We start from the raw sequence: 13,816 nt of genomic DNA on the forward strand, positions 1-13,816 counted from the left end.
CACTGCTGCATTTACCACCCAAGCTTCACACCCATATAAGAGTGTTGGTACTACTATACTTTCATACATTCCCTTCTTTGCCTCCATAGATAACGTTTTTTGACTCCACATATACCTCAATGCACCACTCACCTTTTTTCCCTCATCAATTCTATGATTAACCTCATCCTTCATAAATCCATCCGCCGACACGTCAACTCCCAAGTATCTGAAAACATTTACTTCTTCCATACTCCTCCTCCCCAATTTGATATCCAATTTTTCTTTATCTAAATCATTTGATACCCTCATCACCTTACTCTTTTCTATGTTCACTTTCAACTTTCTACCTTTACACACATTCCCAAACTCATCCACTAACCTTTGCAATTTTTCTTTAGAATCTCCCATAAGCACAGTATCATCAGCAAAAAGTAACTGTGTTAATTCCCATTTTGAATCTGATTCCCCATAATTTAATCCCACCCCTCTCCCGAACACCCTAGCATTTACTTCTTTTACAACCCCATCTATAAATATATTAAGGAGGGGTGTTAATGTTGCAGTTTAAAAACTGTAGTGTAAAGCACCCTTCTGGCAAGACAGTGATGGAGTGAATGATGGTGAAAGTTTTTCTTTTTCGGGCCACCCTGCCTTGGTGGGAATCGGCCAGTGTGATAATAAAAAAAAAAAAATAAATAACTATGGTGACTTTACACATCCCTGTCTAAGACCTACTTTTACCGGGAAGTAGTCTCCCTCTCTTCTACACACCCTAACCTGAGCCTCACTATCCTCATAAAAACTCTTTACAGCATTTAGTAACTTACCACCTATTCCATATACTTGCAACATCTGCCACATTGCTCCCCTATCCACTCTATCATATGCCTTTTCTAAATCCATAAATGCAATAAAAACTTCCCTACCTTTATCTAAATACTGTTCACATATATGCTTCAATGTAAACACTTGATCTACACATCCCCTACCCACTCTGAAACCTTCTTGCTCATCCGCAATCCTACATTCTGTCTTACCTCTAATTCTTTCAATTATAACCCTACCATACACTTTTCCTGGTATACTCAATAAACTTATTCATCTACAATTTTTACAATCTCTTTTGTCCCCTTTCCCTTTATATAAAGGGACTATACATGCTCTCCGCCAATCCCTAGGTACCTTCCCCTCTTTCATACATTTATTAAACAAAAGTACCAACCACTCCAACACTATATCCCCCCCTGCTTTTAACATTTCTGTCATGATCCCATCAGTTCCAGCTGCTTTACCCCCTTTCATTCTATGTAATGCCTCACGTACCTCCACTACAGTTACATTCTGCTCTTCTTCACTCCTAAAAGATGGTATACCTCCCTGACCAGTGCATGAAATTTCCACCTCCCTTTCTTCCTCAACATTTAAAAGTTCCTCAAAATATTCTCGCCATCTACCTAATACCTCCCTCTCCCCATCTACTAACTCCCCTACTCTGTTTTTAACTGACAAATCCATACTTTCCCTAGGCTTTCTTAACTTGTTTAACTCACTCCAAAATTTTTTCTTATTTTCATTAAAATTTCTTGACAGTGCCTCTCCCACTCTATCATCTGCTCTCCTTTTGCACTCTCTCACCACTCTCTTCACCTTTCTTTTACTGTCCATATACTCTGCTCTTCTTATAACACTTCTGCTTTGTAAAAACCTCTCATAAGCTAACTTTTTCTCTTTTATCACACCCTTTACTTCATCATTCCACCAATCACTCCTCTTTCCTCCTGCCCCCACCCTCCTATAACCACAAACTTCTGCCCCACATTCTAATACTGCATTTTTAAAACTATTCCAACCCTCTTCAACCCCCCCACTACTCATCTTTGCACTAGCCCACCTTTCTGCCAACAGTCGCTTATATCTCCCCCGAACTTCCTCCTCCCTTAGTTTATACACTTTCACTTCCCTCTTACTTGTTGTTGCCACCTTCCTCTTTTCCCATCTACCTCTTACTCTAACTGTAGCTACAACTAAATAATGATCCGATATATCAGTTGCCCCTCTATAAACATGTACATCCTGGAGCCTACTCATCAACCTTTCATCCATAATAATAAATAATAATAAATAATAATAGTACATGTTAATATTAATAACATTTATAATAATAATAATAATAATAAATGTTATTCATAATGTACTATTATTATTTATAACATATATGTTAGTAAATATCACTGCCTCTATCTAAGCCTCTTCCACTCTCACCCACTGCCTCTACCACTGCCTCTACCACTGCCTCAACTGCTGCCTCACCCACTGCCTCAACTGCTGCCTCACCCACTGCCTCTATCACTGCCTCTACCACTGCCTCACCCACTGCCTTTACCACTGCCTCTACCACTGCCTCAACTGCTGCCTCACCCACTGCCACTATCACTGCCTCTACCACTGCCTCTACCACTGCCTCACCCACTGCCTCACCCACTGCCTCACCCACTGCCTCTACCACTGCCTCTATCACTGCCTCTACCACTGCCTCAACCACTCCAGTCACACTCAATCTACAAGCACCAAATACAATGAATTATTGTGAAATGTTTGGAAGAGCACGGAGACTAATACTCACTCCAGCATAAACAAAGCCACTTTGACGCTGCGTCAACCACTTCCTCCACCACTGCCTCAACCCTCAAATTTTTGTACAATTTCCTTCTTCAATTCTATCGTATTTATTATTATTATTATTATTATTATTATTATTATTATTATTATTATTATTATTATTATTATATTAATATTATTATTATTATTATTATTAGCAGTAGCAGAAATGTTTGATTCTTTGCTGTGTTCAAGAGTAAACACATGATGTCACCTTCCAATACCTGTCCTAATAGCCATTCTAATATGCAGTCATGGATGGGTTTACATTATTTATACTGTAGTTTAATAGCAAATAATGAACAAACAAAACACTCACCACACAGTGGTGGGAGGGCTGGCTGCCAGTTGCAGGGGTCGGAGGGAGGGTAGTAAGGACTCGTGGCGGTAAACTTAAATATGATTTGGCAGCTGGGAATTTGGCGGTTGGGAATTCGCGAATGTGTGAAGCCCGCGTAAGCTGAAAACGCAAATGTTGAGGGAGACCTGTAAACCCTAACCATTAGGGAAAATTTATAATGTTATGTCCCTGAAAGAAGTAGAGAAAGGAATGGCCCCATATTATAGTACGTGTCAAATATCACTTCAGGAAAATTCAAAGAAAACTGAAGTCAGAACCTTTAGGGATACTGGAGCATATTGCTCACTTATAAGAGAGGGAGTACTTCCCCTTTCTCATTACAATCCTTCATTCTTCTAGAAGCTTTTGGAGGAGCAGTGTTTTCTGTCCCCCTTACATAAAATATACATGCAGAGCAGGTATTACACTGGATATTTGACTGTGGGTGTATCTGATGGATTTCCTATGAAAGATGCAGTGTTATTACTGGGTTATAACATTACCACTTGTAGTACGTGTTCAGAACCAATAATGATTAATTCATCTCCAATGTTGGCCATAACTCGGGTAAAATCCCAGAGTTATCCGGGGAGAATGCTAACCTATCTTTGGACAACTCTGAAATCGGAATAGCCAAATTGTTTTATGAAGTAAACTGGCCAGGGCCTCATAAATTTAGTGATCAGACCCAGATCAAGCCTTCCTATTCCAGGGTTGCAGAATTGTCACATGTCTCTGTTTCCATGCCCGAGTGGCTATCCTTTCGAGAGGAACAGTGAAAAGACTCATCATTAAATTTCGCTTATCAGGCAGCCATGGGTAAATCCTTTTCAGATCACCCAAATATAAAATTAAAAACAACTACTTAATCTGCACTGAAATTGGTAAGGAGATAAAGGGAAGGCAACAGTCAGACAGGTTAGTAGTTCCAAAAAAATTTAGACCTGAAATATTAGATATAGCTCATAACTCTTCATTAAGAGGCCACTTAGGAAATACTAAAACCCTGTATAGAATATTGAAAGAATTCTTTTGGCCAAAGTTAAGGCAGGATGTGAAGAATTATAACCGCTGTTGTAGAGAATGTCAGCAAGTAGGGAAACCTGGACACCCAATTACACCTGCACCTCTCCATCCTATACCTGGCGATGTAGAACCTTTTGTAGAGTTAATTATAGATTGTGTAGGTCCACTACCTAAGTCCAAGTCTGGGAATCAGTACTTATTTACCATAATGGATAGAGTAACTAGATACCCAGAAGCAATTACCATGCGCAGTATTAACCCTTTGACTGTTTCGGTCGTGTATATACGTACGTCTTACGAGCCACCGTGTTTGACGTATACATACTCAAAAATACTAGCGGCTTCAAATCAAGCAGGAGAAATGTGAGAGAATAGGTCGGTGTGGTCAGTGGGAACCATATAAAAAAAATCCTGCAGCACGCAGTGCATGAGAAAAAAAAACTCTGAACGTGTTTTTGGATAAAAACGCTAACTTTGTAGTGTATTTTTGTATAGTATTTATGGTTGTATTGTCGTTTTCTTGGTCTCATTTGACAGAATGGAAAATATATTATAGAATTAGAGTTGATTTTGACTGGTTTTACTATGAAAAGAACCTTGAAATAGAGCTCAGGGTAGGTGAAATGTTTGATTTTTGCCGATGTTCAAGAGTAAACAAATGATGTAATTGTCCAATAAATGTCCAACTAGCCATTTTAATTTACAGTCATGAATAAGTTAACATTTATACAATTATTATAATGTTGCAGTAGTTTGCATAACAGTAAATCTTCTATTTTTTGTTTGAATAAAAATTCAAAATAGAAAGCAAGAGTAATATCAGAAGGGCCTGGAGATGTGACTGATGAACAAAGAAAATTTTATTTTAGAGCCAGGAATGTCTTCATTGTTCATTCTAGACCCTATTTTGAAATTGACTTATTTTTTAATTTGCATGAAATTGGCCAAATTGCAAATTTCTGACCACATTATTGGGTAGTTGAAATCAGTAAATGGGCAGTTTCTTGTACTCAATTGATAGAACAAATGGAGTTCTAGAGAAATAGCTATAAGTTTGGTTGAATGGAACAAAGAAATTAGCCGAAAATAGGGCTCAAAGTGGGCAAAATCACAGATTCGTAAATATCGCTAACTTCACGAGAGCGTAATTCCGAAGTTTTCCATCAAATTTTGTTCTTTTGGTGCCAATACTATTGGGAAAAGATTCTCTATCATTTCATAATTTTGTTTTTTTCAAAATTTTTCAACACCAGGAGACACCTCAGGATTTGGGGTTGCGACAGTCAAAGGATTTATACTAAAGCAATTCTTAAAGCTTTAACTAAGTTTATATCTTGCTTTGGCATTCCTAAATCTATTCAAAGTGATCAAGGTACTAACTTCACTGCCAAAGCATTTAGGGAAGCATTAACTAGGCTAATTCACAACTTATCCACTGCCTATCATCCTCAGTCCCAAAGCGCCTTGGAAAGATTCCATCAGACGTTAAAATCAACGATAAGAACTTTTTGTATGAATTTTCCTACAGACTGGGATGAATCACTACCTTTGTTGCTGTTTTCAATAAGGGAAACTGCAGGAGTCTACCGGGTATAGTCCGTTTGAGCTGGTCTTTGGGCACAATGTACAAGGTCCTCTTTGGGTGCTCAAGGAAGGATGGATGGGAGAAGATGTCTGCTTAACAATCTACAACCCTTCTTCAAGGTTGCAGGTGGCACGTCAGTTGGCTAAGGCTAACTTAAAAGCAGTTCAAAACACGATGAAACAGAGGTAAGCAGAAATTCAAAGTTTTGCTCCTACCATCCAGGAGACAAGATGCTGGTACAGGAACCTATACCTGGCCACACCTCAAAAGCTAGATTTACGGGACCTATGCAAATTGTAAGTAAATTATCTAATGTAAATTATGTGATGTCTCCCCTTGACAAGACCTCAAAAACAAAAACTTACCACAGTAATCAAATTAAAGCATTTAATACACCAGGTAAAGTCCCAGTAATGACTCTGTCCTCTGCCTCTGTAGATGACCCTGACTCTTTGCACTCTATTTCTGAGATTATTGTAAAGCTTTCAAATTCTGTCCTCCTCAAGGACCCTAGCCCTTTAATGGTGGGGCTATCTAAAAATCAAGTAATAAGTTTAACCCTTTGAGGGTCGACAGGCCCTCTCCGAAACTTGTTCTCAGGGTCGGCCAAATTTCAAAAAAAAAAAAAAATTATTTTTTCTTATGAAAAGACAGAGAATCTTTTCCCGATCATAATGACAACAAAAGTATGAAATTTGATGGAAAACTTACGGAATTATGTTCTCGCGAAGTTAGCAGTCTCGACTATGTTTGCGCATTGGCGATTTTGCCCATTTTGAGCCCTATTTTCGGCCAATTCCAATGTACTAGTTGACAAAAATCATAACTATTTTGCTAGAACTCCATTTTTTCTATCGAATGAGTACAAGAAACCACCCATTTACCAATTTCAACTATCCAATAAAATGGTCAGAATTTAGCAATTTTGCCAATTTCACACAAGTTTCAAAAGATGCCAATTTCCGAATAGGATCCAGAATAAACAAGAAAGACATTCCTGGCACTAAAATAACAAGTTCTCTGTTCGTTAGTCACATCCCCAGGCCCCTCTTATATTTCTTTGGCTTTCCACTTTGAATTTTTATTAATACAAAAAATAGAAGATTTACTGTTATGCAGACTACTGCACTAGTGTCGAAATGGTATAAATAATATCAGTGTACTTGTTAAAGAATATTAGACTCACCAGTTGACGTGTATTGGACGCTTGGCATGATTTGTTTATTTTTGAACTTTGATAAAAATCAAACGTTTCTGCTACTTTGCGCTCAATTTCAAGGTACTTTTCATTGTAAAACCAGTCAAAATCATCTCAGTTTTTGTAATATGTCTTCCATTCTATAAAATGAGACCAAGAAAAGTAGAATACAACAATAAATACCATACGAAAATACAGTGCAAAGTCGCTGTTTTATTCCAAAAACACGGCAAAGTTTTTTTTTCTCATTACGCACTGTGTGCTGCAGGATTTTTTTTATACTGCACACACTGACCACATAGACCCATTCTTTCATATGTAGGCCTACCAGCCTTCTCTCACCAGACTTGAGGGTACTAGAATTTAGGCGTACTAGTACGTCAAAAACCCTGGGTCGTAAGCCATACTAGTACGGCCAAAGCCCTCAAAGGGTTAACTGCGCTCCTACAATCTTACCCTGATATCTTTTTGGATGTTCCAAAAAAATGTACACTAGGGTATCATGATGTAGATGTTGGAAACTCTAAACCTATTAACCCTTTGACTGTCACAAGCCCCAATCCTGAAGTGTCTCCTGGTGTCGCAAAATATTCGAAAAAAAAAATTGTGGAATTCTTTGAAACATGGGTATAAACACAATGGTGTTTTACACTGGCGTTTTGTGGTATGTCCACAGACAAAACGCCTCTTCTAAGCATTTTTCTTGAGAGCAGTAGCAGGCAGTGGTATAGGGTAGTGATCACCAGGCCTCAGACGAGAGGGCATGTGTTGATAATTTCGTGGGCGCTGGTCTATTGCAAGTGTTGTTCTTTGGTACTTGAATATTATTTGTCTGATGACTGAAAAACAAAATTCACCATATTTGGGTTTGTTCTTGGTCTTCAACTTATACATATTATAAGCATTCAGAATGGAAATGTCAAGAAGATGGAATAATAGTTTTATGTACCACTTATAACTCTTGCGGACACAATCAGCAAACGCAATCTGCATGTCACATTTGTCCACTAACCGCATATTGAGGTTGTAATCCATCACAGCTGCAGGTTTTACAATGGGTTCATTGGTCTCTCTATTCTGCTTGCCGCTGTCTACCATTTCGTGTCGGTGAACTAGTGTCAACAGTGTGACACCACGTTTGTCATGCCACCGAAATGCCATGATGCCATTAGCAGCAAACACCTGAACATCACCTCTACGAGTGCCAGCGTCGAACCTAGGCATATGCTTACGATTTCCATGCACTGTGCCACACACATCTGTCATGTTCACTTGCAAGAAATCACTGAGTAAAGGGCTTGTGTACCAGTCGTCAGTATATAAAATATGCCCCTTACCAAGATATGGTTCCATCATTGTTCTAACCACATCACCAGAGATACCCAGTAACTTCCTGGTATCTTGTAATGTTTTACTGCCAGTGTACACAATTATATCCAAAACCAGACCACTTTTGCAATCACACACTACAAATAACTTTGAAACAAAGCATTTCCTCTTGCTTGGTATGTACTGCTTGAGAGAAACCATACCCCCGGCCGGGATTGAACCCGCGGTCGTAGAGTCTCAAAACTCCAGCCCGTCGCGTTAGCCACTAGACCAGCTAGCCACAATAAGATTCATCCAACTAGGTATATTTCTACACCATAGGAAGGTTAGCACAGGCACCTCTGTGACCACAAATGCAAGTTTTTACAGACGAATCTCCAGCTAGCGTGGCCGTGACGAACTCTAGCTCAAGTCCCTTCACTGCCGTCAACATGACTCAAGAAATCGTAATGACACGATTGCAAACAAATCGTGTCATTACGATTTCTTGAGTCATGTTGACGGCAGTGAAGGGACTTGAGCTAGAGTTTGTCACGGCCACGCTAGCTGGAGATTCGTCTGTAAAAACTTGCATTTGTGGTCACAGAGGTGCCTGTGCTAACCTTCCTATGGTGTAGAAATATACCTAGTTGGATGAATCTTATTGTGGCTAGCTGGTCTAGTGGCTAACGCGACGGGCTGCAGTTTTGAGACTCTATGACCGCGGGTTCAATCCCGGCCGGGGGTATGGTTTGTTTGCAATCGTGTCATTACGATTTCTTGAGTACTGCTTGAGAGTCTTCCTTTGAACAAAATCAAAGACTCATTAATAACAAGCTTCCTGAAGGGATAAAAATACATACAGCACATTTGTTTCAGGTACATAAACACATTTCTGATCTTATATAACCTGTTGCTTCTGTCAGGCCTTGTTCTGTCTGAAAAGTGTAGCATAAGTAACAGTAGCACAAATCTATTCACTGGTATACTGTCACTGAAAGCTGGGGTTGAAATCAGGCAGTCTGTCGGCCAGTATGTGTCAACACTGTGCTTACACAAATGTGGCATAAGCATTATTGTGGCAAAGAACAGTTACATCCCTGCCACAGTTGTGTCCTTCCACTGGTGTAGGTGTGATCTTGGTGAAAGAATTGTTTGCCATGGTGTACTCAAAGTATGTATTGCTTTCCCTGACAATAATGTCCATCAGGGGTTCATCAAAGAATAAATGAAAGCATTCCAGTTCAGTGGCATTGTTCCCAAGTGTACATGATGGCCGTATTCCACTTCGTGTTTCATCAAAGTCATGGAGACTGGGAGCGAAATTGTCACCTTGCTGCCAATCCCACATGCGATCAGCTGGTGGGTTCTGGATATTGAAACGTGGTTTTGGTTGTGCAGGTTGTGGTTGTGGATGTTGTGGGAGTGTGGGGTTGGGCGAGGCTGGTTGTGGTTGTGTAGAGTCAGCAGCGTGGGTAGTAGCGTGGCCCGCTGCTGGTGTCACATGACTCATGCCACCATCACTATCGCCACCACCACCTGCTGCCTCACTCACATCATTCATACCCATCGTAACAATATCATCATCTTCACTATCAGTTCGTGGTGTAGGGCCATGGGATGTGCTCCGAGATTTACTCCTTCCCCTTGGAACAGCATATGACACACTACCAGACTGCATGTTACATCGTATATACTGCCGCTTCACTGGGAAATATTCACCCTCACTGTCGCAACTAGAACTGTTTTCAACAGCTTTTAAATCACTATCACTATCAATGCTCACATTTGAGTCTTGTACACAGGAAAATAGTTTCCTCTTTCGTCCTAGTACAGGTGAACGTGAATGAGCCGGCCCAGCACCAGAGGTGGAAGGTCATGGGTCATCTGGGTTTTCATCACTAATTATGTTATCCTAGGCACTGTTTTCAGTCACACCCACTTGAAAAATATGGAATTCACTTTCACTGACACTTCCATCACTGTTAGAGCTATCACTTGGGAACAAAAGACCTCCAACCTGCCGAGGAGTGAGGTACTTCTTACTGCAAGGCATGGTGAAAATGGACTACCAAGATGGCGTTCCCACAATGCACCACTGAGTCCCAGATCTTTTTCACAGGGGGCACACCCACCACTCATACTCATTCTCTCTCATGTAGGCCTACCAGCCTTCTCCTGCTTGATTTGAAGCCACTAGAATTTATGCGTACAGATATGTCAAACACAGTGGCTCGTAAGACGTACAGTGGTCCCTCAATTATCGTCCTTAATCCGTTCCTGGAAGTGGGACTATTATCGAAATAGACGATTTTCGAATCAATTTTCCCAATAAGAAATATTTTAAATCTAATTAATTCGTTCCAGACACCCAGAAGTATCAACAACAATTTTTTTTTACCTAAAAGACAGATTTACATGCGCAAAAGAATGAACATTCAACATGACAATTACCTTTATTGAAGGCTGTTGTTGATGAATGGAAGACAGGGAGGAAGAGAGAGGGAAGAGAGGTTATTGTTTGGAAGGGGAATCCCCCTCGATAAGGACTCTAGGTCACTTCAGGGGGTCACTTCCCTAGCATAAATATAGATTTACATGCAGAAAAGAATGCCAAATAAATGTAAAGCACTAATAAAATGTATAAATGAACATTGGTAATAAGGGTAGTTGATGAGTGGAACGGTCTTCATTTTGCTCTTTACACCCAGGATAACAGGCCTTTGAGAACCTGGGTTGTAATATAGTGTCTGCACTCTGAAGGTGGGGTGAGGATGCTACAGTGCTGGAAGTGGGAAGTACAGTGCCTGAACTCTGAAGGTGGGGTGAGGCTGTTACAGTGCTGGAAGTGGGAAGTACAGTGCCTGAACTCTGAAGGTGGGGTGAGGATGTTACAGTGCTGGAAGTGGGAAGTACAGTGCCTGAACTCTGAAGGTGGGGTGAGGCTGTTGCAGTGCTGGAAGTGAAAAGTACAGTGCCTGAACTCTGAAGGTGGGGTGAGGCTGTTACAGTGCTGGAAGTGGGAAGTACAGTGCCTGAACTCTGAAGGTGGGGTGAGGCTGTTACAGTGCTGGAAGTGGGAAGTACAGTGCCTGAACTCTGAAGGTGGGGTGAGGCTGTTACAGTGCTGGAAGTGGGAAGTACAGTGCCTGAACTCTGAAGGTGGGGTGAGGCTGTTACAGTGCTGGAAGTGGGAAGTACAGTGCCTGAACTCTGAAGGTGGGGTGAGGCTGTTACAGTGCTGGAAGTGGAAAGTACAGTGCCTGAACTCTGAAGGTGGGGTGAGGCTGTTACAGTGCTGGAAGTGGGAAGTACAGTGCCTGAACTCTGAAGGTGGGGTGAGGCTGTTACAGTGCTGGAGGTGGGAAGTACAGTGCCTGAACTCTGAAGGTGGGGTGAGGCTGTTACAGTGCTGGAAGTGGGAAGTACAGTGCCTGAACTCTGAAGGTGGGGTGAGGATGTTACAGTGCTGGAAGTGGGAAGTACAGTGCCTGAACTCTGAAGGTGGGGTGAGGCTGTTACAGTGCTTTAAGTGAAAAGTACAGTGCCTGAACTCTGAAGGTGGGGTGAGGCTGTTACAGTGCTGGAAGTGGGAAGTACAGTGCCTGAACTCTGAAGGTGGGGTGAGGATGTTACAGTGCTGGAAATGGGAAGTACAGTGCCTGAACTCTGAAGGTGGGGTGAGGATGTTACAGTGCTGGAAGTGGGAAGTACAGTGCCTGAACTCTGAAGGTGGGGTGAGGCTGTTATGGTGCTGGAAGTGGGAAGTACAGTGCCTGAACTCTGAAGGTGGGGTGAGGATGTTACAGTGCTGGAAGTGGGAAGTAATATGCCTGAACTCTGAAGGTGGGGTGAGGATGTTACAGTGCTGGAAGTGGGAAGTACAGTGCCTGAACTCAGGTGGGGTGAGGATGTTACAGTGCTGGAAGTGGGAAGTACAGTGCCTGAACTCTGAAGGTGGGGTGAGGCTGTTACAGTGCTGGAAGTGGGAAGTACAGTGCCTGAACTCTGAAGGTGGGGTGAGGCTGTTACAGTGCTGGAAGTGGGAAGTACAGTGCCTGAACTCTGAAGGTGGGGTGAGGCTGTTACAGTGCTGGAAGTGGGAAGTACAGTGCCTGAACTCTGAAGGTGGGGTGAGGCTGTTACAGTGCTGGAAGTGGGAAGTACAGTGCCTGAACTCTGAAGGTGGGGTGAGGCTGTTACAGTGCTGGAAGTGGGAAGTACAGTGCCTGAACTCTGAAGGTGGGGTGAGGCTGTTACAGTGCTGGAAGTGGGATGTACAGTGCCTGAACTCTGAAGGTGGGGTGAGGCTGTTACAGTGCTGGAAGTGGGAAGTACAGTGCCTGAACTCTGAAGGTGGGGTGAGGCTGTTACAGTGCTGGAAGTGGGAAGCACAGTGCCTGAACTCTGAAGGTGGGGTGAGGATGTTACAGTGCTGGAAGTGGGAAGTACAGTGCCTGAACTCTGAAGGTGGGGTGAGGCTGTTACAGTGCTGGAAGTGGGAAGTACAGTGCCTGAACTCTGAAGGTGGGGTGAGGATGTTAAGTGCTGGAAGTGGGAAGTACAGTACCTGAACTCTGAAGGTGGGGTGAGGATGTTACAGTGCTGGAAGTGTTAAGTACAGTGCCTGCACTGTATCTTTTCTTATATTCGAAAAGCCCATTATAAAAATAAAGTTTTAGTCTTATATGACCTTAATTATACTACCTTACCCATTGAGTTGGGGTTATGCGAGACAAGGGACATGATGCTAAAATCCGTGTCCCTGGGCGGCGGAGGCGGTGGTGGGTGAACAGCCTCGCCGGCACCGAAGACACTATGCTGCATCACCTGGCCTGCTGGAGCACTCATCTGGCGCCCTTCTTGTAGTGCCAAACTGTCCTCAGCCATGTAAATGCTGAGGAACTGGGCAATATCTGGAAGCTCTGTTGAAGGCTGCGGCAAGGTAATGGCACCCAGATCACCGTCCATTTTGCCTGTGGATAGCAGGGACCTGCAATACAGAAGGATGAGGAATCAGACACACGAGCAACACCTGGGTATATTTACTTGTAGACATTTCACCATCCAGTAGTTTAATTAATAAGTAAGTTTATTCAGGTATACACAAATAGTTACATAGGTTATCATACATAGCAGCACATGTGTAGAGAACCTAGCATAATCCCAAAAATTTACATAGACATGTAATGAAGACTGCAGAAATATATACAGCAGAGAGTGGAAGATGAGATAATCAGTCCCTCAGCCTAGGATCAGGTGATGAATACCAGTCTTGAAGAATTTGAAGTACAGGCAGGAAGATTAGTGCTTATACAGTGGACCCTCAGTTAACGATATTAATCCGTTCCAGAGAGCATGTCCTTAACCGATTTTATCGTTACCCAAATTAATTTTCCCCTTAAGAAATAATGGAAATCCAATTAATCCGTTCCAGACACCCAACAGTTAAAAAAATAATTTTTTCACATGAAATATTCATTTTCCTACACAGAAACAATGAGACATGCAGAATAAATACATTAATAATTCATAAAATGACATTTACCTTTATTGAAGATTTAGTGATGAGATGGGATAAGGGGAGAGGATGGAGGTGTATTATTGTTTGGAAGGGGAATCCCCTTCCATAAGGACTTCAGGTAGCAAGTTCTTTTCAGGGGTTACCTCCCTTTATTTTTTAACCCTTTCAGGGTTCGTGCCATAGATCTACGGCTTT

The 13,816-nt window shown here is 41.8% G+C and overlaps 1 protein-coding gene across 2 annotated transcripts in view; it reads right to left on the reverse strand.

Annotated features, from left to right (window-relative positions):
* LOC128684239 (zinc finger protein 391) overlaps window positions 1-13,816 on the reverse strand; it is a 66,428-nt gene that overhangs the window by 11,988 nt on the left and 40,624 nt on the right. For both annotated transcript variants that reach the window (XM_053770413.2, XM_070093945.1), the window contains exon 2: window positions 12,810-13,090. In XM_053770413.2, the coding sequence (XP_053626388.1) occupies window positions 12,810-13,068 (259 nt within the window). In that variant the 5' untranslated portion in view covers window positions 13,069-13,090. The remainder of the gene's footprint in view (window positions 1-12,809; window positions 13,091-13,816) is intronic.

Source organism: Cherax quadricarinatus, chromosome 4 (assembly GCF_038502225.1).
Source record: "Cherax quadricarinatus isolate ZL_2023a chromosome 4, ASM3850222v1, whole genome shotgun sequence".
NCBI classification, from domain to species: domain Eukaryota; kingdom Metazoa; phylum Arthropoda; class Malacostraca; order Decapoda; family Parastacidae; genus Cherax; species Cherax quadricarinatus.